This window comes from Saccostrea cucullata, unplaced genomic scaffold (assembly GCF_032062105.1).
Source record: "Saccostrea cucullata isolate Sc308-1 unplaced genomic scaffold, CSIRO_AGI_Scuc_v1 ctg2682, whole genome shotgun sequence".
NCBI classification, from domain to species: Eukaryota; Metazoa; Mollusca; class Bivalvia; order Ostreida; family Ostreidae; genus Saccostrea; species Saccostrea cuccullata.
The window spans coordinates 5,609-33,125 of record NW_026937363.1 but is presented as its reverse complement, the minus strand read 5'-3'; the positions used below and the strand labels follow the sequence as shown (position 1 = coordinate 33,125).

Here is a 27,517-nt window from a genome sequence, read left to right as displayed (position 1 = left end):
TTAAGACTAATAGTCTTGTCTGATTTATAGTAAAAAATACTTCTAGCGGCAAATGATTTTTATTTGGTCCAGCATAGTTTCTTAACCTATTTCGGGTATGCTTAATCCGAAAAAATATGCTGGCCTTCATGAAAATGGTATAAAATAGGTCAAAATGGCGATTCAAAATGGCGGGCATCCGATTTTCCTAATTTTCTCTTAATGTCGACGTTCAAGTAGGACGAAGAATGTGTGAATATCTCTCTGAGTGTAATGCAAGTATAAAAATGATACAAGAATGTTAACATTATTACTTTAACTCAGAAAATTTAGTCATTTCTACACTTAATTCGAATTTTCTCTGATTTATTTGTCTATATTTCTGTAATCTGCTTTGTTCAGAATTTTACATTTGCAAATATCCATACACTGCAGATTGGCATTTTTCCCTCCGCATCTCACTATTCTACAACTGAACGATTGTACAGCTGTAAGTTATCAGTCAAAATGGCGATTCAAAATGATGGATATCCATTTTTTTAAAATTATTTATTAATGTAGTTCAAATAGGAGAAAGGATGTGTTAATCTTACTGAGCGAAATACAGCTATGAAACTGATAATTGAACTTTAATATTATCACTTTAATTTGGAAAATTTAGTCTTTTAATTTTGAAAGTTGTGTTAATTAGTTAAAAATGGCCATCAAAATGGCGAACGCTCAAATTTTATAAAATACTCAAACTTCTGGGTCGCTTCTGTATAAAATAAAAAGAAAATTAATTACAGTTTGCATTTTAAATCAATAAAATCATTAAATATTCAATGAATTATTGAGGATATTGTTGTTAACGACTTATAATTTTTATGAAACGAATCTTTGTTTCATTACTTCCATTATTGCGATAAGCTTTTAGCAACATCTACGAACTTTTACCTCTTACCTCTGTATAAAATAAAAAGAAAATTAATTACAGTTTGCATTTTAAATCAATAAAATCATTAAATATTCAATGAATTATTGAGGATATTGTTGTTAACGACTTATAATTTTTATGAAACGAATCTTTGTTTCATTACTTCCATTATTGCGATAAGCTTTTAGCAACATCTACGAACTTTTACCTCTTACCTCTGTATAAAATAAAAAGAAAATTAATTACAGTTTGCATTTTAAATCAATAAAATCATTAAATATTCAATGAATTATTGAGGATATTGTTGTTAACGACTTATAATTTTTATGAAACGAATCTTTGTTTCATTACTTCCATTATTGCGATAAGCTTTTAGCAACATCTACCAACTTTTACCTCTTACCTGTCTACCCATGCCTCTTCATATAAAAAGTCAATATGACACAATAATTGCTGTTTAGAGGACAATATGACAATTAAGCTACCCCAAGAGCAGTATTCCCCGAGCCCAAAGGCGAGTGAACATTGTACAGTAGTTCGAGGGTTGCTAATTAAAATCATCTCAGAGTATAAAAAAATATATATGTTCATGTTCATGTGGGAAGTCTAGTGCAACATAACTTAGCATATGATTTTTAAAATGATGGACCATAGCCAATTAGAGAGCAAGGAATCATTAAATCATATAAAATTGAATGTAATATACCGTATTTTATATCAGCATATTTATCAAGAATGATCAAAACCAGTATAATATACGAAAAACATGAATATTCTTGATTGTCCAACTCTGAATCTGCGTCCCTGCATTTGCATTTTGATATTCATATCCAGCAAAAATCAATTTTATTCACAATTATTTATTGTTCTAAACGGATACTCTTCTTTTGTTAGATATAAAGTTAAGCGACTACAAAGTTCCTTTTTTTTAAGGAAAATTGCTTATGTTCAAAATCAAAACTGATAATCCATACAAACTTTTTTGTCATAATTGTGCTTGATACGAATCACAAGGAATCTGCAGGTGATCTTAGATCGCACAATTATACAATTATCCTCACCAAAAATGTGATTCCAGATGATAAGTTTTGGGAATTTGCTTGCTAATGTTTCTATTGACCTTTCTACCCGAAAAGACAACAAATCCATTAGGTCACACAAGCGAAAGCTACATGTCTTATCAAAGATATATTTTTTCCCCATTTTGCATAAGGTTTTGGAAAACAAAATAGTCTTTAGTATTAATATTTGAACATAAACGTGTTGTTCCTTGAGATGTTGAAAAGACTAAAATTCTGAAAACTGAAACATAAGTCATTTAAATCTGGAATAAAAAAAATTATGGTGGACAATAGCTTTGAAATACGGTCCAATTTGAGAAAACATTTGGAAACTCTTAAGTCGAGTTTGTTTTAACTATTACCAGAAAAAAATGAAACTTTTTACCTTGGAAAAAACATATACATGTTATATAGTCTCCCCCATCACCCATTATGAAAAACATTGTTACTGCTCGCTGTGTTTGCGGGAGAGAGTGGGGGGGGAAGGGATGTGTGGATGGTTGAAAATTGAATGAAATGCTAAAATGATATTGGTTTAATTGTTCTGTGCTACGTGAAGAAGTAGTCATTTGTTCTTCAAGCTCTAGTACTTTTATGAGTACCCTCTTGCAGATCTAGATATTCTTATACTAGCATATCGTATATCGGTATGTTATAGCTCATTCACAGTAGAATGCAAGTGGAACCTTTCTAGTTTTGCAATTATTCCTTTTAAATTGTTTTGGCAATTAATCTATCTTTTCCAGAGCTTCAGAAAAATCATTTAATACACTTCACTCATTGTAGTTCATATCAATAGATTGTTGAGGAGAAGCAATATAAGCTGATAAAAAAAATGTCTTTAAGTTGCATAATAAAATACACAGTATCCACTAACATGCATAGAAAGTTATTTGAAATTACATTTCGCATTCTTTTTATTTGCATGTAAAGCGAGCACAATGCCAGGCACTATGTGATATAAAGATAGGCGGATACAGTGCTAGTTTTACATAACTAAGTTCATTGAGATGGAATGGATGTTCTTGGTTGTCTGCTGCATAAGTATGAATTGGCCATTGCAGAAAATTTTCCAAAATTCAAATTAAGTTGTTGAATAGTGAGATGGGGAGGAAAAACACCATTCTGCAGTGTATGGATATCTGCAAAAGTGAAATTCTGAACAATTCTTTATTTTATAAAAATTGAGTGTTCGCCATTTTGAGCTAATTAACAGAACTTTCAAAATTAAAAGAACTAAATTTTCTAAATTAAAGTGATAATATTAGTGTTCTTTTATCATTTTCTTAGTTGCATTACGCTCAGTAAGATTAACACATCCTTACTCCTATTTAAACGACATTAAGAAATGATTTGAAAAAAATGATTTACACAATTTTGAATCGCCATTTTGACTTATTAGTTAAATCTGCACAATCGTTCAGTTGTAGAATAGTGAGATGCGGAGGAAAAATTCCAATTCTGCAGTATATGGATGTTTGCATATGAAAAATTCTGAACAAAGCAGAATAAAGAAACAATAGACAAATAAATCAGAGAAAATTCGAATTAAGTGTAGAAATGACTAAATTTTCTGAATTAAAGTAATAATGTTAGCATTCTTTTATCATTTTTATCGTTGCATTGCACTCAGTGAGATATTCACAAATTCTTACTCCTACTTGAACGACATTAAGTGAAAATTGAATGCTAGCCATTTTGAATCGCCATTTAGACCTACTTAACGCCATTTTCATGAAGGCCAGCATATTTTTCGAATACTCGAAATAGGTTAAGAAACTATGCTGGACCAAATAATAATTATTTGCCGCTAGAAGTATTTTTTACTATAAATCGGACCAGACTGTGACTATCACTCGATTACGTCTACCTGTTTAAATTATCAAACCTAATCTGAGTCTTACGTTTTCCGTGGAAATATATATACTGCGGATGCGTACTCCCCGTCGGGGCCTCATCTACAGACCTCAGGCAGAAGTTTGGATGCTGCACAGTCATAAAGTGGGAGGAGCTATTTTTGATTGATCGTGTCACAAATCATTTAGAGAACTTGACAGGTTCTGTAGCGTAGATATATATTTGTGGTTGGAGACTCGTGCTACGCAAATGCCCACCCCCAAATTTGTATCTACGATACAGAACCGGTCTCGTTCTCTAAATAATACTTATCTATTTCTAGATGTGTGCGACTTTGAGACAATCACAGAAGCATCGTGTTTCTTGGAAGAAGCAAAAAATGATAGATTCAACTGGAAAAGACATTCGGTAAACAATAACCCCTACTACTAAAAATGTTTAAATGCAAAAATATATCGAAGGACTTCCTCTACCAGTATCTTCCCAATACCAATGTTTTTATGATATTACAAAAACGTGATATTATGAAAATGATTGTCAGGTAAAGTTGTTTAGGGTGGAAATAGTCATTGCTGCAATCTGATTTTTCTGGGTTTTTTTTTAATTCCACATTACGCCTCATATAATATTCAAGCAAATTTCATATATACTGTACATGTATATGTACAGGTATGCAAAATATGCCAAAAGTTTCATATTATTTAATATGTCATGCTTATAAATTTCGGAAAAAGTTTTTTAGTGTGTCATCAAGGAACTCTCAGAATATACAAGTAAAACTGCGTAAATAGGCAATCTTTCAAACATTTTCTGACATTGTGCTTTGGACGTACAATTATTATAGTTATTATAGTTGCAAGTAGCCATAAATCAGTTTCTAATTTCTCTTGGCGCGCTGTAACATCAGGCGACATCTTTTTTCGTCTTTTTGTGCTTATACAGGTACTGCATTTTTACAGCTCGGGAAGCTGTCTAAATTATGCAAATTCCTTGAACTTCTAAGACGAACGTTGGAGTCAATATTAATAAAAAATTATTGTTTTATTATTACCTGATTTATTTTTGCTTTTCATTTCTGAAATAAATATATATATTTGATCACACGTCGTAGTTCTGTACCCCGTGCTCATGCAAACATAATTATGAAACAAAAACAAATTTTTTTTTGGTCCATATTTTGTGAAGAAAAAAATGTATAATTAGACTTAGTAATTAATAATGAAGAAAAGTTAAAATATCAGTTTTTTTACGCATAAAATCTAAAAGAAAAGAAAAAAAAAGAAAACGATTTCGTTCCACCCCCTTCCGGAAAATCTCTTCTGTATGTGTCACATAGAAGTAGCACAGTTGCACTGCTTGATAAGTTGTTCAGGACCCAAATACTTATTTAAGAACTTTTCTGTATCTTTTGATTCATTTAAAATTAATGGGCAATGCTATGCTGTTCTCTCAATTCATTTGTTAAAATGTTGTTGCGATGAAAACGCAACGCTAGACTATGATGCCAGGCATTTTCTTTGTTATTGTAATGTGGCATTAAATTAATAATAATGTCGTAGCAAAGATTGCAATTGCATTTGAACGAATAGCAATATTGACCATGTCGAAGTGAGTTGGAAGTCCCAGTCACCTTTTCTTTATGCATTCTAGCATAAATATCTTGAACCATTTGGGATTGACATATCGAGGTTTGAATATACATGTATTACTCAAAATTTCGATACACATTGTACATATATATAGCGGATATGTCCTTCCAATTCACAGGGAAAGACTCATTCTACTATTACTGGTCCTAATGGCGCCAAAGTCGGTACCTACTACAAGTACATAGAAGCATCACAACCCCAAGTCACCGGGGACAACGCTAAATTGGTCAGCAATAGAGTTTTCAAAGGTAATTCAGACCTAGACACGTATCCAATAATTCACGAGCACTTCAAATAATTATAATATGTACCTAACATGTCTAAATAAACACAACATGGCCGGGCATTGCCGTAGCAACCATGTATATTTGTATGTTCAATGAAGAAAGGTCAAGAGAACAAACAGGGATCGATCTAAAAAAAAAATCAACAAACAATAAAACTCTGTGATCAGGACATGCATAAACACGAACCTCGAGCTCTAAAACAGAGGTTAAATAAGGTGACTAAGAAAAGTAAGAGTCTATTGTTAACTGCTCACACCCACTGTAAACAATATATTTCCATTTCTATTTTTTTTTCTTTGTGATAACTCTTTGAAAGTTAGCGGAATTGATTTCTTGATAATTCTACCGGAATGTAAATAAGCCACGTCAATAGGTCAGGAGCTAAGGATGCCTAGTATGTCTGCAAATCTCGTGCGCATCTGTCTCTGTGTCTGAGGCTCAGGAGGCCAAATATGCATGTAAATATCGTGCGGCTGCCTTTGTGTTTCACGTCAGCTGTGGGCGAGGTCTGTTGAAATTCGCATGGGAATCCTCGTGTAATTTATATCCATATCTACATTTTTAAAGTCTAAATCTACAAATTCATTTCACAATGAAATGGAAATATAAATAACTACTTTCTAGTTAGTGTAGCATGGCAGGGACATCAACGATAGTGGGAACATGAGATACGCTGTAAAAATTGTGTTTAAGATTTCAACACTTCCATGACGTGTTTAGATCTAAACATGTATAGAAATATGTTTAACAACTAAACACTTATGTTGTAACATTTTTCTTTTATATCTAAACGTGTTTAGAAATAAAACTCTAGAGTTATCTTCCCGGAAATGACACAAATATTCGTATATTTGAAATTTGAGCGGCCATTGAGATGTTCAAAGTAAATCACAAAAGGCTTAAGGGACGTTTCAAGAAGAGATACTGACAACCCAACGGATAACCATGAAGAAATATTGAAAATAATTAATTTTGAAAGGCATCTTTTTACTGCAATATAATGCAAGGTATGTTTTCTTTTTATTAAGATTTGCATTATCAAACCACGATGAGCAATGTAAACAGTGCCTTGAGGTCGTTTATAGACTTTTAGAAGATGAGTTTATATTGAATTTCATTAAAAATAACTATTCTAATCTAAGTATAGTTTCAATGCAACTTGAAAATTGATGTCATCTTCATAGGGCAGCATACGGTACTTTCACTTAAATCTGACTTTCTTTTCAACAGGTTATGTGAATAGTCCAGATCGAACCCAAAGCATGCATGTATCAAAGTACCTGCATGGCGTCATCTTCAAGTGCAAATTGTTCTTCCATGATCAACACTAAGAAACGTATTTTTATTAAATGTATTGGGTTACCCCTAATTCGACAATGTTCGGCGGATTTGAATACATGTACCTAAATCATTTTGTGATTATCCTTGTGCATTTGATATGGATTACATTTCGGCAGTTACTGATGGGATACTTTATCATGTGGTGCTGCATGTATGTACTGCTTTAGGACTGCTGAAAGTTAATCAAGTTTGACATTTTGATGACTGACATATGAAACACTCTGCAACCGATTAAACAGGTCGAGATCACTACCTTATATGGAAGGCAATTTTCAACACGTGACGATGTCTTCGTCACACCCGTTCTCCAATCAAGTGAATGATTCCCAAAGCATGACACTCTACTACGTGTTTACGATTCAATGGCGACACGTGGTTTTCGTCGGTTTACTACACATTATTTAACTCGTCACCGGAAAATCTGTAGAGCTTCTTTTTCACTTTATAAGACCAAAATTGAAAGATTATAATGTAAAGACATTGCTCCATGCTCACATTTAATATTGGAGTTGTTTTAGATGATTAATAGTTGCTTCGAATACCATACAGACGCTTTGACGTCTGCATGTACATAAAATAATATTGAGGGGTTAAAAAATAATTAAACACCTTCTCCTGCTGTCTAAAATCAAGGACCTATATACCACCTGCAAAAACTATGTACACGTATATCACGTGAAAACAAACTCAATGTTTTATCGACACGATACATGTAGCACAGGTCTACGTCTCTTTGAACAATGGTTAAGGCCGATGTTTTATAAGTTGATATAAGGCTTCATAAAAACAAATTTTGTAAATGTGAGCATAGAAATGAAAGATTATACATTATTTTAAATATTTCTTCCACAAATCTCAAAAAAGAATTGAAAATAAGTTTCCAAGGAACAATTCAAGTTACCCTTTAATTTCAACACAGCTGAGTACTTGTAGTAGCCCACAATGCATTGCGACTCATTCATCAGTGGGTAAAGTAAACATATAGCTAATTTACATGCAAATTTATTCTGACGTCAGAAAATCTAGTGGTCTCGACCTGTTAAAACTGTAATAAATCATATACAAAATATTATATAAAACAAGATGTGTTTGTGAAACACTATGCGCCCGGCGCAACAAAGTTAAAAAACATATTTTTAGCATATAGGTCACAGTCAAGGTCAAAAGGTCATTAATCTTGGTGTCGTTTGAAAGAACTTAATTAGTGAACTATGCATTCTAAATATGAAGTCTTTATCTTTCATTGTTCAAAAGTTATGGTGAATGTTCAAAAAAGCTATTTTTAGCGTATAGGACACAGTCAAGGTCACAAGGTCATTCACCTTGGTGTCATTTGAAAGAACTTAATTAGTGGAGTATTCATTCCAAATAAGATGTCTCTATCTTTTATCATTCAAAAGTTATAGCGAAGGTTAAAGTTTGCAGAAAAAACTATTTTTAGCATATAGGTCACAGTCAAGGTCACAAGGTCACTGTCCTTGGTGTCATTTGAAAGAACTTAATTAGTGGAGTATGCATACCAAATATGAAGTCTCAACCATTCATTGATCAAAAGTTATAGCGAAGGTTAAAGTTTGCAGACAAACAGACAAACAGACAGACAGACAGACAGGACAAAAACAATATACGCCTCGGATCTTCGATCCGGGCGCATAATAAATATTTTATAATTTTAATTGAAATAACTTTAATTTAATAAAGCATTATTGTAATAATTAAGGGATGTTTTGATATAAAACTGCTACAGCTTATATTATTTTTTTGCTCATCCCTGCGTTATAAAATGTATGTCATGCTGATTGAACTTATAGAGATTATAGAACATCACCAATTGTAAAGTATCTACATATCTAAATAATCAGAGACCTTATGATGAATGATTTATGTCGGTTGATATTTTGAAAATTTTGACAATAATATTATGTGTATTAAGTAATATGCTCTTTCTGCCAAAATTATCAAGTGTTTATAGTTTTTCTACACACTTGTTTTAATATGTTAAATCTAGATATGTTTAATTTCTAAGCACATAATTAAGATGTGTGTTTAAAATTCAAACAATTTTATAAGCACTTTTTTGTCACCTTCTTTTTATATGTTTAATTCCAAAACATGAAAATTTCTAAACATTATGAGAAAGTGTTTAGAATCATAACACATGCGTTTCCATTCAAAACACCTTCTCATACATGTTTAGAAATTAAACATGTTTAGGAATTAAACATATAAAAAAGAAGGTGAGAAAAAGTGTTTTTAGAAAAGTGTTTGAATTCTAAACACATTTCTTACAGTGTAATTTATGCATAACGGGCTTCGAAAAATATCATTGGGTATCATGATTTCCTTTTTACACGGACTAATAAAAATTGTTTCAACAATACGCAGAATATAACTTGAATTTCCTCCGTTCGTGCAGGTTGTCATTGGTGCTTGCTGCGCGTGCTATTATAGAATGGCTTTATTATTTTTTTCAGATTATCATATTTATCAATAAAGAGAAGGATTTTAAAATGTCAAAAGTCTGGAGAGGTGAAATCTAAATTCGCGAGTTTAATTTTCAGATGAGACATACTGTCTTTCCATGTACTACCACATGTATGGACAAACGACCGGAACTCTTAAGATTCAGACCCGGACCGGAAATGACACGACAGTCACTCACTGGAAAAAGTCAGGTAACCAGGGCGACCAATGGTACAGCCTTGAACTCAACCTCCCTATTAACGACAACACTGAGGTAAATTAACTTATTCTTGTAACATAGATGGACGATTTTGATATTTTCAACATGCTCAATGCTTGTTCACATACATGTAATTTTGACCAGCATTCCAAATTTAATTTATAAAGAATACTGCATTATATTAATTTGTGAAAATATATAAAAGGACTGAAAGTACTCGGTAGCCCTAAGCATTGATTGCAATCGGGAATTAATCAGAATTAATTGACCTTAAATTTCCTGTTGCATTGGTGTACTTGTTACTAATAGTAAACTGTTGACTGAGCGACCGTTCGAGCGAGCAGAGTTTTTAAATATAAATACACGTATAACATAATAAAAACTCAAGAGTATTGTTCTATCATGATATTTTGTGGCAGTACTTTTAAGTGCTTTAGAAAAAAATACCTGGAATATTGAGATAATGACCAGTATTCCACCTCCAAAGTCCGTTGAAATCCGCCTTCCTTTACAAATTAGTTACATAAAGAAAATGTTTTTCGATCGATATTAGATTTACAGACTACATCACAAGAAGTATAAGTACAAATTCTTGTCTACTACTGATTGGTGATAGAATTCGATCATTCCGTTTGTTGTGGGCACGTTAATTGACAGGAAAATAAACAAAAGCCAAACAGCGTCACACCAGATGCTTCCCACGAAAGCCATGAAACCATGAATACGAAAGCCATGAAGGGACATGTCGATTTTTCAAAAAAGTTAAATTAATTTGTGATCTCGAATTACAGGATCCCTTCCCACAGATTATCAATTCGTTCGCTCGATTCATGATTCGAGATCTCAGATTACACAAATCGATTATTTATTCGAGATCTCGAATTGTAATTTGAGATCTCGAATTACACAATCCTATCCAAATGATCAACATAATTATCAGTCTAATGATTTTGGCAAAATTTTTTCTCGAATTTAATTTACATAGTATGTACATGTATCCGAATACTTGTATAAGCTTAGCAAATCCAATCTTTTGTATCAATTTATGTTCTATGAATTTTGTTTCAGCAACCGGTCATTCCAAACCTTTTTTATAATTAAGTCAATTCATATATATTTTTGAAATAAAAAAACAAATACACAGGACCCATGTTTACTTTTGCTAGGAATTGCAATGATTTTAATATTCATGTTTATTTAACACAAAAATCTAAGACTTTTTTTGTACAAATATCCGTACTAGAATGTGGATTTAAAAAATGTTTATCTAATGTTTTCGTTTTTGAATGGATATGAAATAAAAATAGGATATAAACAACTCCATACTTTAAATAATTAAACACGCATTGCCATATCGCATATGTACAGATAAATAATAATAATTAACAATTTACATTCCGACGGAACGAATTGTTTAAAGCGAGGGAGTGAATTTACAATCCGAAATAACGGATTGTGTAATTTCAGGGAACGATTTGATAATCTGTGAGAACGAATTGGCAAATCGTTATAAGAGATTGTTAATCCAAGAGAACGGATTGTATACTTCGAGAACTTGGTTAACTTTTATACATTTTTGGAAACCCCCATGTCCCTTTATGGCTTTCGTAGCTTCTGATACAAAATATAGTCACAGTGAGTAAAGAAACTCAGAAAAGTATAATTATTTAACATCTTCATCTTTTGAACTAATAAAAAATTTGAAAATTGAATTGTAGACGGAATAAGGTGATTAATTGGTCGTTTTATAACATTTTGCGCAGAAACACAGCTCAATTAGCATAAATAAAAGTACGGGGTTTTTGACAGGTTGTTACATTGAGCTATTGAAAAACTCATTATTTTGCCATCCTCTTCTAATATAATGGAGATACCATTTCCCCCTTTCTTTTTTGTTCTTTTTTTTAAATTCATGGTATTCTTATTTATTTGATTGGTTGAAAATGGCTGATTTTTATCGATGAGCTGAAATTTTACTCTATGATTTAACACTGCGTTGATTACAACAAAAGCATGGTTTCAAAATGAATTAACCGTGTACAGTTAAACTCTACTTCACAACATTCATATCTTGTAATTGTGCATTATTTGAAATAAAAATCACCTATCTGAATAAAACTGATATCGTTTCCCATCAATGCTATGCTAATTTAGTTTTAAAACAAATAAACGGATTTATTATAATTAATTAAAGGTAATTGAATAGTTTGAGGATTTAATTTAATTTATGCGTTGGTCTTACAACATACAGTGAACATGTATCACTGTATCAATTTGGTTATAAAGATCTTTTTTTTTTATTATTTTAAGATTAAAAAATCGACCATTTCATAGGGGGCCATGTCAAAAGTTGTTATATTTTACTATAGGACCCCAATGGAAATTGTTAGAATGGCGCCAAATTATCACATTTTCCCATATTTTTTTGTATTTCTGCCCTAGCGATTTCCTTTTTATTCAAATATATGAATTTTATTATAAAATTGTAAAAAGTCACAAAATTTTCAAATTTCAAAAAAGTTTACCATCTATGTTGATCTAGGTCTTAATTACAAAGTTTATTTTTGCGATGAATTTACCCCTTAAATTGCCATAGTGCGGTATAAATACATATTGGTGCAGATGAATTATCAGCGCAGATATTTTTTTGGGGGTAAAAAATAGCAATATTTAGATTGCTAGTTTGTTTCTTTTGATGTTCTGTCATCAGTTTCTAATATAATGGACGTCTACGAACATATAAGTGAGCCATGTGTCATTATTCAGCGTCGTGGATAGCTCACAAATTAGGAAAACAGTGATGTCTTCAATTAAGGCCATTTCGGCGTTTTTTCCTAATAGTTGTCGTAAAATCACATTTTCGGAGCAGCATGTGTTACAGATAATGTTAATCTTATATTAAAATCACAATATTTTGGAAAGGTGTGCTATCGCACTTATAATTGCATGAAAATAAAAAGCTGCGCAAAGCTCATGAAGCTCTGCGCACCTGAAATTAGACTCGGCCTCGTTAAGAAATAAACAACATAGCAATATGAATAGAAAGCAGCAGAGCTATTGCTATTCATATTGCCATGTTCAATGAATAATCGTTGTTTATTACTTATATTTGCATTCTTTGATGTTGTCAAGAATATCAGAGAAAATACTGGCTTACATAAGAAAGCAGCTTCTTGTCTGCAGTAAAGAAAAACGCACGGCTATAAAATCAGTATACCTGATCATTGCACCTTTAACTAATTAATCACAATAATTTATGAAGTATTAGCATCTCAAACACAGTTATCTGGATTCAAGCTGTGTCACAATCATATTCTCTTAATTTTTGCTTTGATGCAGTTGTGAAGTCATCGATCAATGTTACTGAAACCCAATGATTTAACACTTTGAAAAAACTTAAAGACAATGCTTTTATAATGATTATAGCTCCAGAATGTTTTTCTATGATTTTTTAAATTCTTCTATTTATTTTAAGAGCTGGAATCATGCTTGAAATATATGAAACTAAAGAAATTTTGATTTTTCTGAATGTTAAAACACAGTGAGAAGAGTTACCGTTCTTTGTACAAATATGCAAAAATATAAAAGGATAAATAAAAATTTGGAGTTTTCTTCAATTTTAAATGTTATACGATTAGTTGTTACACAATTAATACAAATCAATACAATTATACAATGAAATACATTGATCAAAATTAAATTTTGAATTATTCCAAATTTATTTTTTCCAGAGAATATTATTAAAAACTCATATTTATCTCTTTTGCACAACATGTCATGTACGTATTTACTTCTGAACGCGTACTATTAATGTTGGAATGTAAATATTTCATATGATAATACTAGTGCATCATCTTATTAAACAGAGGCAGACTACTGATAAAAATGTGATATTTAGATAGTTTATAGTCAGCATTTTGCATTTTAAATTTATCAAAGATTGAGATGACATGACATGAAATGCACGTGCGAGTTTCTTGAAGACATTTTTTATTGCACTTGGACACAATATTGCCAGTTATGCAGTTATTCATTATCTAAATATAGAGAAAAATTTCTATGATCCTTATCAAATTTTGCGTAGTATATTAAGACATACATTTTATTAAGTTAAGTAATACATGAAAAACGCTTTTATAAAAACACTGAATATTAATAAATCTGTAAGTTGTATTTCGATGGTGAAACATTTGTTTTTTCTTTTTTTTTCTCTCTCTAATTAAAATATTATAAACGCTCTGCTCCCAGGGGTACATTCTGTACACAGTCTTTGATAATTTATTACAAACGATCATAAACGAACACTTTATTTTAGCTTTGAAAAAAAAATGATGGGACACTAAAAATAGTAAAATTAATTTTAAAAATTGGCGGGGGGGGGGTGAATCCTCTTCTAAATATCAACTTACATAAAATATGCGCAGAAGAAAGAGGTATGAAAAAAAGCAATTAGCAAAAATTTAAAATATATAATTTATACTTATTTATCACTTTAGAAAATTTGTCAAATTCCTATGGAAGGTATATACATGTAAGTTGTAAATATAATTTTAAATTTGAATTCCTCCAATTTGTTAATAATTATGTTGAGCCTTTGAAAAGAAATGAAAATAATATACAGGTATTCACAGGCATATTGGTAGAAAGTCGCGTACTTGTTATTATAGTTAAAAAAAAATCAATGTAAATTGCTTAAGAAAGTGACAATGATAACTGGATAATTCTTGCGATGGTCATATAAGATGTTTATCGTACAGTTACACTAACTTTTAGTGTACCTTTGAATTTTAAAAATACTGGTATTTATGGATTAGGCAACAACTCTCATTTTAACGCGTTTTATTTGATATATCAATATTCCATGAAGAGTATATGCCAAATACTCAGTATATGTCCCCATAATTATATACATTATGCAAGACTTTATCATTATTGTCTTATTTCATTTACTTATCCGAACATTTAATTGTTTGAAAAGTCAATAATGTACTTTTCTTTAAAAAATGTGAATATCTTGTTTACTTGTCTGTTTTCCTATGAGAGTAGTAATTCATAATATTAATAAACGGAAGTATTCAGTATCTGTATCAAAAAACAAAATAAACAGTGATCAATCTAAACAGAAACACTGACTCCTAAAAGTTCAGGAGGTGGGATCCGGTACCTGGGAGAAGTAAGCATCCCCGTTGACAGGTCACACCCGCAGTGAGCCTTCGCAACTGAATCTCTATAAAATTCATTTACTTACAAGGCCTCTGCTCATCCTGCTTTTTTCTCATACTAACCATTTAAAGATCTACACTACCCCAAATCCCTTAATCTAAAGAATTTGACTTATCTTTTTTTTTTTGTTGTTTTTTACTTTTTGAGCTGTTCGCCATATAAGCCTTTACAATTACCTAATTTCAGATTCAATAAAGCATGAAAGACAATATAAATTGCAACATTAATATATTCACTTTTAGACCCACCAAGAGAGATTTATTGCATTTCCTGTTTTTCAAACTGAAGGAATCTCTTGTTTAAATTGTGAAACATACATCTGTGACATCAGTCTGGGATGCAATTGAATAAATATAATCAGTTTATGCATTTTTTACATATTAAAGCATGCTAACCGCTTTTCAGCTCTTTCAGTGCTATGATTACTCATACACTGGGGTCAGTATGTACTAGATTTTCTGTGTTCTGCCATTTTAACCTTAACAGTTAAATCAAGTTCCTCATTTAATATTTCTTGACACTGTTGTCTGTTTTCGAGCATGTGACTAAATTCTACTTTCGTACTACATGGAACACCATACAATTTACTGCACCCGAATGTTTTTGTTTTGAATACTGCAACACAATTTGCTTCATCTAAGTCAACTGATCGCGATCTGTATTCTAATTCAGAGTCTGAATCTGAAATATCACCAGTAAAGTTTGTAAATCTTTCCTCTTCCTCATCTTCGAACGATGACAAGGGAACAAACTCCGATTGATTTCTAAAACAGAAATCGTTTAAAGTTGTGATTTCATCGATAAAGACTTATCTTGATAAAAAATGATTTCATCAGACACTTCACTAACCGTGCTATAAACAAACTTTTTACAACATCAGTGACTCAATAGACTGTCGTCTGAGAAATTTCCCGCATGTTGTTTATACTGGTTACGTACTTTCTCTATCACTACGATTGATAAATCTAACAAAATATAGTGAGAAACTGACAAATCGGTATTAAAATCTACGAAAAAAATATCAACATTTGCTGAAAAATTCTTTTGAAATAAAGTAAGTCTTTTTTAAAACAATATTCTGGACAGAAGTTATAGGCATAGATAATAATTTTTTTGTAAACAACATGGTTTAGTCAAAACGTCGTGCGTTTTTCAAATGTGTTTTTCTGCGGTATTTTCTCGATTATGACGTAAAATTCAACAATCCTGGTTTTGTCGTGGCAACTCACATATTGTTAAACAGGCTTACAATAAACAGTCAAAATGTTAATTTCTAAGTTGTTTTGCTTTTAAAGTTGTCAATTTCTTTAATTTTAGATAATCATTGAAGCCATCAGGGGGTCAGACTTCTACAGCGATATCGCCGTCGACTACATAGTGTTATGGCCCATTGCTTGTCCATGAAGAGGTTATTTCAGTGACCAGCATCGACAGAAATCTACATGCATCTGAAAAATACTTTTGATGTTTACTTTCATCTATGTATTATCTATCTGAAAATGGCACATTCCAAAGAGTAAACATCTCTTAACTTTCGTGTTTCGAAGTTTTGGTGTTTGTACACTGTATATTGTCATCCTTTAAACTGTTTCAAAATCATGATACATGTATTTACCTTAAAGTCATGTATATGCATGTTTAATAACTTTAAAGATTTCTTAATTTTGATAATTGGATTTGACATTAGTTTGCTTTCGTAAAATTACGGATTTTTTGTATTTTGAGTGAAAGTGGAAAAAAAGATATTAAAATGGGACATTTAGTCCTTCATCTGTAAGTCTTTCAGGTTCAAAACTGTTTTCTTGAATCATATTGCACCCAGGTAGTGACCAATTTGGGTATTCTATTTATACATTAAAGTGTAGGATAAAAGTTTTGAAATTTATGTAAAAATATATTTCGTATATGGTCCCTGCCTGTGTGCAATATGATTCAAGCAAACAGTCCTGAACCTGCGCGTTTGAGGATGATTATACATGATGGAGAAGAAATTGATATTTAAAACATTATTTCCCATTGCATGGCAGATCCCGTAATGAAAATAATGTGTTTCATGTAATTATCTGCGCATGCTTCGAGACAATTTCAACACTCTCCAGATTTGGTCAATCACTCATCACACCTTATATTCTATAATTCAAGACAAATTCTTTAACCAATCTGAATATTTCATTACATTCAAACCCGTCATACTTGTCTCTACAGACAAGTAAACTTGATTTTTTGTCGGATGGTTGAAAATTCAAAGCGGTCTATATAGACGACTATTAAGGGTTGAGAGATGAATTTAATAGATTATACAAGTTGGTTAAAAATGTGTCTAGATATAGAGAGTAAAATATAATTGATTTACCAGTACTGGAAATTACAGAAATTCTCCACAACCGAGCACACGATTTAAGATTGAAACCATACATATATAGTTCTGCAGCTAGTGAAATTGACAACTGTACTTAAAAAGTAAAATAATAATTATTAACATCAGAGTGATGGCATTAAAAATACATTCATGGTATATGTACTAGTAATGTGCATATACAAAATACGAAGGGTAGGACATACGAATATATGTATTTAGTAAGTTTATGATCGACACAATGACCTTGTCAGCAATTACAATTTATCATGGAGACAATTACTGACTGACGTTTTTCATACTAACTGCAAGTCCATTATTTATACATGTTATGGGTCAGAATTACCCTAAATGCCAGCAAAGATCAATAACACAATTTAAACTTAACAATAATTTATTTACAGTAATATATAATAAGTATATGAAACATAAAGTACAAACTTAGCAAGAATCTAAAAATACATACATCAGAGTGTCCGTTGCTGCACACAATGTCCCAGTGAAAATATATATCCCAGTTATATCTCAATAGTGCTTGTATGACAGAGTATCCACAATTATTGTATATGCATTGAATTGACAGGGTATTTATACAGTATTATAAATCTAGAATATTCTAGAAATTGTTAAAACATGATATTACTGGAACAATCTGGACATATACAAAATTTAAGAATGTTCTAGATAAAATGACCAAACATGTTGACCACTCTGGAATGTTCAAGAAACTTAATGTTACTAATTATATACATAATGAAACAATACACATCTCACAACACCTCCCCCCTTAAAAAGTTTGAATGTCAATGAAAACTTATATTGTAAAACATGTACATTAATACAAAATCTAATTTGTTCATGATACTCTGGACAATGCATCTGCAATAACATTATCTTTGCCTTTGATATGCTTAATTGTTATGTTGTATTCTTGTAACAACAAACTCCATCTAGTCAGTCTTTGATTCTTGTTTGACAACTTATGCAAATACAAGATATACAAGAATTGGATGCAAAGTAACATTCAAATAAACATCAAAATGCTGTAAAGCTAAACAACAAAGCAAGGCATTCTTTTTCAATAGTAGAATAATTTCGTTGACATTTTGTAAGTTTCTTTGAAAAATAAGAAACAACTCTATCTACCTTATCACTATGTTCTTGAAACAAAGCTGCCCCGATTCCAACATCACTAGCGTCAACAGTAAGCTTAAATTGCTTAGAAAAATCTGGAGTTGACAGAACTGGATTGCTCATAAGGACAGATTTGATTTTATGAAAGGATTTTTCACAGTCCTTTGTCCATTCAAAGTTAACCCTTTTTTGTAAAAGATTTGTAAGTGGACTAACTACTGAGGAAAAATTTGGACAAAATTTTCTGTAAAACCCAGCCATGCCCAAAAACCTCATTAATTCTTTCTTGTTTGTAGGAATCGGGAACTTTGCAATAGCTTCCACTTTAGCCATAATGGGTGTAACATAACCTTGACCTACTTTATGACCTAAATACTCTACATAAGCATGACAAAATTCGCTCTTCTCAAGGTTCACAGTTAAATTTGCTTTAGCTAAAATGTCAAATAAAGCACGCATGATTCGGAGATGTTCGTCCCATGTGTTGCTGTATATGACGACATCATCAATGTAGGCCTCGCATCCCTCAAGGTCTTGAAGAAGGGAGTGAATCATCCTTTGGAATGTAGCTGGTGCGGTTTTCATGCCAAAAGGCATTACTTTATACTGGTAAAGTCCATCTGGTGTAGCAAAAGCAGATATTTCTTTTGCTCTTTCTGTTAACGGTACTTACCAGTAGCCTTTCAACAGGTCAAATTTACTGACAAATTTCGCGTTTCCAATGTTGTCAATACAGTCATCGATTCTAGGTATTGGATATGAATCAGTTTTGGTAACAGAATTCACTTTTCTAAAGTCTGTACATAATCGGTAGGTACTGTCCTGTTTTGGTACAAGAATACATGGTGAGCTCCAGTTACTTTTACTAGGTTCGATAATGTCATTGTCCAACATGTACTGCACTTCCCTTCTTAGGTACTGCAATTTTATTGGATTAAGACGGTACGGATGTTGTTTGATAGGCAGAGCGTCACCCACTATGACATCATGACAAGCTGCATTAGTTTTCTTTGGAACATCCGAAAAGATTTGATGATACTCACTCGTCAAGTTTTTAACTTGTTCTTTTTGGTGAATGTTCAAATGTCCAAGTTTGGCATCAAAATCAGCCAAAATTTCTGAGTTTTTCAAACGAACACTCTGATTACAATCTTTCTCATTCATTTCTACACTCGTATCACTTTCAATACAATTTTGAACAGTCTTAGCATTGGCTAAAGTGGAAACTGGTTTTACAGAATTTCGGTCACACCTTTCAAAATACTCTTTTAACATGTTAATGTGACAAACCCGTTTCTCTTTACGTCGACCTGGTGTCTTAACTACATAGTTTACATGACTGATCTTGCTTTCAATTTCATAAGGGCCATAAAATCTGGCCTGTAAAGGATGACCAGGAATAGGTAAAAATACAAGAACCTTATCACCTGGCTTAAACACCCTATTTCTGGCATCTTTGTCATACCACATTTTCATTTTCATCTGAGAACTCTTCAAATTCTCTTGTGCTAATTTACAAGCATTGTAAAGTTTTTCTTTGAAATCAGACACATAATCTAAAAGATTAAGATCACTTGTCTCAGTCAGCCACTTTTCCTTCAACAATTTCAAAGGACCTCTAACTGTATGACCGAACACCAATTCAAAAGGACTGAACCCAAGAGACTCCTGGACTGCTTCTCGTGCAGCAAATAGCACAAGATGAACCCCTTCATCCCAGTCTTTTTCATACTGGTAACAATAGGTCTTCAGCATTGTTTTTAAGGTTTGATGAAAACGTTCTAGTGCTCCCTGAGACTCAGGATGATAAGCAGTTGATCTATATTGCCTTATACCCAACTCATGCATGACTTGCTGGAACAACCCCGACATAAAATTTGAGCCTTGATCCGACTGAATTGCCTTGGGTGCTCCTACAAAACTGAAAAACTTGGTTAGGGCCTTAACTATGCTCTTTGCCTTTATATTCCTTAGAGGTATGGCTTCAGGAAATCGAGTGGATGTACACATAATGGTAAGTAAATACTGGTTTCCAGATCTAGTCCTAGGCAAAGGTCCTACACAATCCACCAACACTCGACTAAACGGTTCTTCAAAAGCTGGAATGGGTTGGAGAGGAGCAGATGGTATCTTCTGATTTGGTTTACCTACCATCTGACAGACATGGCATGACTTGCAAAACTTCGAAACATCCTTTCTTAGCTTAGGCCAATAAAAATGACTCAAAATCCTATTATAAGTCTTATTGATACCTAAATGACCAGCCATAGGTGTATCGTGAGCTAAACTCATGACATCTCGACGATAAGCAGCTGGGACCACTATCTGGTGAACAACACGCCACACTTCATCTGGAGAAGCGTCAGGTGGTCGCCATTTTCGCATAAGGATGCCATCTTTCATATAGAAGCATTCTCCAACTTTAGTAGCCTCTTCTGGTGGAAGTGCCCTCATACTAAGTTGAATGATATCTGGGTCTATATGTTGTTCAGAGAGTAAACGTTCTCGGCTGAGGATGTCCTTGCCTTGGCTAACTAGTGGATGCAACTCATCATCCTCACCACCAAATTTTGGTAAAAGTTCTTTCTTCTCTTGCTTCTTGATATTGTGTGGTTCCATGCTTGTTTGAGTGCCATCAAGGTCAGATAAGAAAGTGTCATTCAAATCAATATCTACAGAGGAATTCGTCTCGTCAAAGGCTTGAGTATGGTCTGCCTCCATTTCTCGTCTTCTGGCCATCGCTCTAGTAACAGCACAGGCTGGATAAATGTCATCATCTTCATCATCGCACATGACATTGGAAGTGATTTTCTCACAAACTATAGGATCAGGTACAACCTTCCCACCAGCTAAATCGTTGCCTAACAACAAAGAAATGCCTGGAACGGGAAGAGTAGGTCGAACACCTACGATAACAGGTCCAGTAACTAAATCTGACTTCAAACTAATTCTATGCAGGGGAACATCAATGACGCCTAGCTCCACACCCTGTAATAAAACTGACCCACCAGTAGAAGTCTGCTCAGACAAAGGAAGCACGCCCTCTAACAATAACGTCTGTGCAGCACCAGTATCTCTCAAAATCTGGACAGGTTTAATTTCGCTAGAGTCACCGAGTGAAACAAATCCCTGAGACATAAAGGGCTTATAATCCTCCATAGAATCAATAGAACCGGACTGTGAACCCTGGACATCAGGAGTGTCAGAACAAATGGAAACTAAGGCTTCTCTATCACCTCTAACTGCCGCACAAGCGTGTGGTTGAGTTTTATCAAAATCATTTTTTCTCCTAAGTTTAAAGCATTCACTGATCAGATGACGTTTTTTCTTACAATAACTACAAGTAGGAAGCGACCCTATTCCAGAAGATCCTTCAAAATGTCCTAGACCGGACTTAGAACCACCTTGGGATGGAGACTGGGAAATTGTGGAAGACTGAGACCCTGAACCACTCTTTTTATATGTGTCTGAATTTGTAGAATTATTGCTAGACTGAGATCTTGAAACAAAATTCTTTTTATGAGACAGAGCGTAAGTATCAGATATGACTGCTGCCTCTTCAATAGTTTTCACATTCTTATCTTCTAAATGTGTTTTCAAATCTTGAGGAACACATTCCTTAAACTCTTCTACCAGGATGACTTGGCGCAAATTAGCAAAAGTTTTATCAAGTTTCTTAGATCTAAACCAGTGATCGAATAAATCTTCTTTCTCTCGTGAAAATTCAACAAATGTTTGATTATCAAACTTTCTATACTTTCTGAACGTTTGTCTATATGCTTCAGGTACTAATTCATATGCTTTTAATATTGCTGCTTTGACCTTCTCATAGTCTGAACTCTCAACTACCCCTAGTGCAGAGTATACCTCAGCCGCTTTTCCAACAAGTACACTTTGTAACATCGTTGACCAAACATTTTGTGGCCATTTAAGATTCTCTGCGACCTTTTCGAATTGGGGAAAATATTTGTCTACAGCTTTTTCTTGAAATTTTGGAACTAATCTGATATTTTTTGCTGCGTCAAATTCAGTTTTGACAACTGACGGTCCTGGTTGGTTCTGTAATCTTAATTTCTCTAATTCAAAGTTCATTTCACGCTCTCTTTCTCGCTCTTGTCTTTCTCTTTCTCGCTCTTCTCTTTCTCTTTCTAATTTGTCTAATTCAAATTTTCGCTCACGCTCTCGTTCTTCTCTTTCTAATTTTTCTCTTTCAAATCGCATTTTCTCTAACTCTACTTGAAATTGATATTCTGCCATTTTATAAGAGCCTAACTCTGATTTAACTGTATATTCTGGAAGATCGTATTTTTCAAAAATGTTTTCTTCTACTAGTTTGTTTGCAACCTTAATTCTAATGTCTTGCTTTTTCTTAGAGGATTTAACATCTAACCCAAGATGCAAACCTAATGCAATCAAGTCATCCTTTTTTAACGTATCAAAAACCTGAACACTTGGTGAACTAAGAAAGTCTGTGACCGAAAACACCATGTTGATTTCTGCTGGCTTATAATTAAATTTAATGGTTCAATAAACAAAATTCTGACAATAAACTGCAAAAGTGCAAAAAAAAAATTCTTTATCCCGGACGAGCCCCCAATTCTGTTATGGGTCAGAATTACCCTAAATGCCAGCAAAGATCAATAACACAATTTAAACTTAACAATAATTTATTTACAGTAATATATAATAAGTATATGAAACATAAAGTACAAACTTAGCAAGAATCTAAAAATACATACATCAGAGTGTCCGTTGCTGCACACAATGTCCCAGTGAAAATATATATCCCAGTTATATCTCAATAGTGCTTGTATGACAAAGTATCCACAATTATTGTATATGCATTGAATTGACAGGGTATTTATACAGTATTATAAATCTAGAAGATTCTAGAAATTGTTAAAACATGATATTACTGGAACAATCTGGGCATATACAAAATTTAAGAATGTTCTAGATAAAATGACCAAACATGTTGACCACTCTGGAATGTTCAAGAAACTTAATGTTACTAATTATATACATAATGAAACAATACACATCTCACAACATACACTGATTTGACGACGATTTTTTCCGTTATTTCCCGATCATGACAAGGAGTACACGGTGGGTGTGACCCTTCGACATGTGATGCTTTCTTCTTCATACCACCTGATCCCACTTCTGATGTTTTCGAGGCCCATTTTTATGGACTTTTGATCTTGAATAATGTTCGTTATCTCTATTTGTTCCATTCAATCAAATGGGGCTTGGAATTCCAAAATGTTTTTTTTTTAAATAATTTGCTTAAAATAGATAGCTAACACTGCCTGGTGTTCCTATAAACCAGCATTTTCATTGTTATATTTTTCAAATGCAGGTCAATTCTAACGTTAAGGCCATGAGATCAAAATCGTTGATACTCAAGAAATAACTTTTCACGATGAATACGCGAGTGAAATATGAAAGCCTTAGAGCCACTTATTGAGTTAACGGATTAAGCACCAAGCAAACGGACAAACAGAAGTTAAGGTAAATTTGATCATTAAATCGATCTAGAAATATGTTCAGAGGACATAAATTTCCTGCCTAATGTATATGCTTATGTAATTTTGCATTAAATAGTTGTTCATGTATTAGTGTTTGAAGCCTGATAAGATTATCTTGAATAAATAAATTAAATTTTAATATTGAAATTTATATAATGAAATCAAAAACTGAATATTTAATATTGAAATCTTAAATTTATATGGATGAAAAATTCTCACTAAGTTATTTTTAAGTACATGGGAAATGTCTTAAATGGTTTCTTTAAAACTAGCTAAAATGCTAATTTAACTTGAAGACAAGTAGGGTAAAGGACACAAGTATGTCATATTCTATATTTATTATCAACGCTAAGGAGAATAAAATCTTTGAATGCAATTTCATTTAATAACTAGGTCAAGGCATATTCACCGACACAATAATTTTTGAGTTGGTACAAATAATATGCCATTGAAGTAACTTGATTGAATGTTTTGTCAAGACAATATAAAATCTCACTTTTCTTTTTTTAAATCAAACAGGAGTCTTAACATGTTTAACTTAATTAGAGAAATAAAATATAATTGAAAATTTAATCAGCAAACACCAATTTTTAAGATTTGATATTCATTAATATAGAAAAGATTGAAAGCTTATTGATTGTAAAAGGATCGTTTTACTGTTCCATAAATAAATCGAATATTATATATCTTAATTTCGAAAATCAAAATAATTAGAATTATTTTTGATTTCTAATGCAAGTTACACATGGTCTATAGTGTTCTATATACAACATTCTACTAGCCTCTAATTTGAAGCACCTTCCTTAGGCTGGAGCATTGCTTCAAGTTTATGTATATTTGTTTTGATCTTTTCCCAAGTTTCTTGCATTTCGACATTTTTTATAACAGCATCCTCATCTTCACTTCTTAACGTCAGTATTTTAATGGAATTAAGATCATCTAAGTATTTCTTCCCAGTAAAGGTCTCCAATCTTTGGCAGATATCTGACATCGTCGACCAGGTGTCATCGAATTCTGTCTGAGGGGTGGTGGCTGAATTTACGTGTGCAGTCAATTTATTTCGTATTAGCCTAATTCTCTCGATATCATCACCCACTGTCACCTCTTTTGCTGCAGGCTCCTCTCCCCACTTTCCTTTTGTTGGTTTAGGGATCTTTGAACACACGCATCTTATCAACTTGTATGTTAATGAAATGTCAAATTTCTCATATCCAGAATTCGTTGCTTTATTCAAAAGTTGTTCTTGTTCTTGGTTTAGCTTCAGATTCATTAAGTTCTTTTTTGATAACAAATTCACCTTGTTTTTAATATCGGATGGAGGGATTTCTATTTCGAGAATATCTCTATATGCCTTATTTAACACATCGTTTATAGCCATTCCAAGTTTTGCAAATCTAGTCCGGCTTTCAAGATCTTGTCCAGAGGCCACTGGAATACACGAATCACTCGCCTGTCTCTGAAACAAAATACAATGTGAATCTTAATGAAAGTGATGAAAACAATTTTGTTAAAACACACACACACACACACACGCACACACACAAACACAAAACTAAATAAATATAGATTGAAGATTTGTGCAGATATGAGATTTAAAAATTTTGTTTACTTACTACCCATGCATGCACATTTGCTATATAAAACGTGAATTAGCTCTTTTTTGAGAAGAGGAGGAACATTTTCAAAAGTTCACAGAAAGTGCACAATGATGGACAAAAGTAGATTGTAATAAATCTAAGAGACTTGCTATTTTAAATATTGGTTTTTTTTCAGGAAACACTTTGAGCCTTGATCAAGATTATGACATATTCTTCGAGCATGAGAAATCTTTGTGTAAAGTATAAACTATAGTAGTTAAGGAATTAAGAATGGACATTAGTTACACTTTCTGTAAGACAGTTACAAGCCAAAATGGGTCCGAAGCATGACGCATCCTCATTTCAAAACAATGTTAGCAGCATTTGCCGCCATGATAGCCTACGGGTAGGGTGCTCGATTCCTGACTGGGAATCCCGGGTTCAATTCTCTTTAGCCAAGCAGCATCAAGCCTTGCCAGCATAGGTGTTGACACGATAAAGAACACTTTCTACTCAATGGTCCTAAATGCCAAGTTTAGGACTTATATTGAAGTCCCTCACCGGCATATGGTGACGTCTCTATATGAGTGAAAAATTGTTGAATGAGACGTTAAACAAACATACAATCAATCAGTCAACCAAAATGAACTTTATAGTTGAATCTCAACCTCTAATACTTCCTTATTTCAAAATACAATAACATTGAGATCAAAACGCCTGCGAGCAATCTTTGTGTAAAGTTTTCATCCAGTGGATCTCTCAACTTAATATTTGTTTGATTTATCAATCTTTCATATCAAAAATAACTTTTCTTCAAAATCAAGTCATTGTGATTCCCCTCGTCGAAAAATCCAGCAAAATATTCTATGCGAGTGTGGTCTTCTAGTCGCTTTCTCTACAATTGGAGAGACTGGACACAAATACACAGCTAAACTAAAAGACAGACAGAAAGACCTGTGGCCTGTTTTATCAAAGTTCGTACACCAAGTCGTAGCGCTACGCCGGCGTTAAATGGGGAGTACGCAGCTCTGTGAAGGCTGAAAAAAGGAGGCGGTCTAATTTACACGGGAAAAGTTTATTGTAACGTTAAACAAAAATATGATTTTTATGTATTCCTCATAATACCAGAAAATGAAATAATTTGCAACTTTTAATTGTATAATCATAATGAACAACAATAAAACTTATCAATGCATTAAAAAAAGTTGCTAGTTAATTCCCATGCAGCTGATTATAAGCAAATTACTGGTCTCGATGAACTTGTCAATCATGACGTCAATTTGGTAATTATGACGTATTTCATGTTCTTTGAGAGGCAGACTGGGGAATTTTTTTTTAACAATGACAAAGGCGTTTTATTGTAAAACAGAATATTTTTTACAGGTTTTAAATAGGCTATTAATGGCAATGTATATCCTTTTGTTGAGTGCGATTATTCATTAACTGTCGAGAGAAAATATATGTATTTAAATGATTTATGTCGTGTTTTTATGTTTAGGTTAGGTATATTATACATCGAGGTGCCTCATTAAATCGTGTTTTCGCAAGGGCATACACTAAATAAATTTTAACTATTTTTGAATATAAATAAAGGATATGTTCCTTAACTTGAAAAGTGCTGCTGCTTTCTTTAAATCAAGAGCGTGACTTAATAAGTACACAAATTATTTGGAAAAAGTCATTTCAAAATAAGTCTATTTACGTGAAATTTTAACTATCAAAACGTGAATTCTGTTCAAAGCAGCAGCACTTTCCAGAAAGTACAAAGTATACAGAAACGATTCCTTAAATTTTTAATTTCAAATAGGGTATGCCCTTGCAATATTGAAATTTGTTAACGACCTACATTCAGTACACGTACTATGCATTCAACACGTGACTGTCCATCGATAGGACCAAACTTCATTCAGTACAGAGTAGGTT

The 27,517-nt window shown here is 32.7% G+C and overlaps 1 protein-coding gene across 1 annotated transcript; it reads left to right on the top strand.

Annotated features, from left to right (window-relative positions):
• The first annotated feature begins 5,311 nt into the window (after positions 1 to 5,311).
• Positions 5,312 to 16,494, top strand: LOC134248072 (MAM domain-containing glycosylphosphatidylinositol anchor protein 2-like). Its single transcript, XM_062730498.1, has 4 exons — positions 5,312 to 5,338; positions 5,581 to 5,710; positions 9,652 to 9,827; positions 16,314 to 16,494. The coding sequence occupies exons 1-4, from the start codon at positions 5,312 to 5,314 to the stop codon at positions 16,398 to 16,400; spliced, it is 420 nt and encodes a 139-aa protein (XP_062586482.1). The 3' UTR covers positions 16,401 to 16,494.
• Positions 16,495 to 27,517: the final 11,023 nt, after the last annotated feature.

Excerpts from the sequence above, each read along its gene's own strand:
- LOC134248072 (XM_062730498.1), top strand. The coding sequence starts at position 5,312 with ATGATGCCAGGCATTTTCTTTGTTATT. Across the intron at positions 5,711-9,651 it reads CAGCAATAGAGTTTTCAAAG|ATGAGACATACTGTCTTTCC; the intron begins GTAATTCAGACC and ends TTTAATTTTCAG. Across the intron at positions 9,828-16,313 it reads CTATTAACGACAACACTGAG|ATAATCATTGAAGCCATCAG; the intron begins GTAAATTAACTT and ends CTTTAATTTTAG.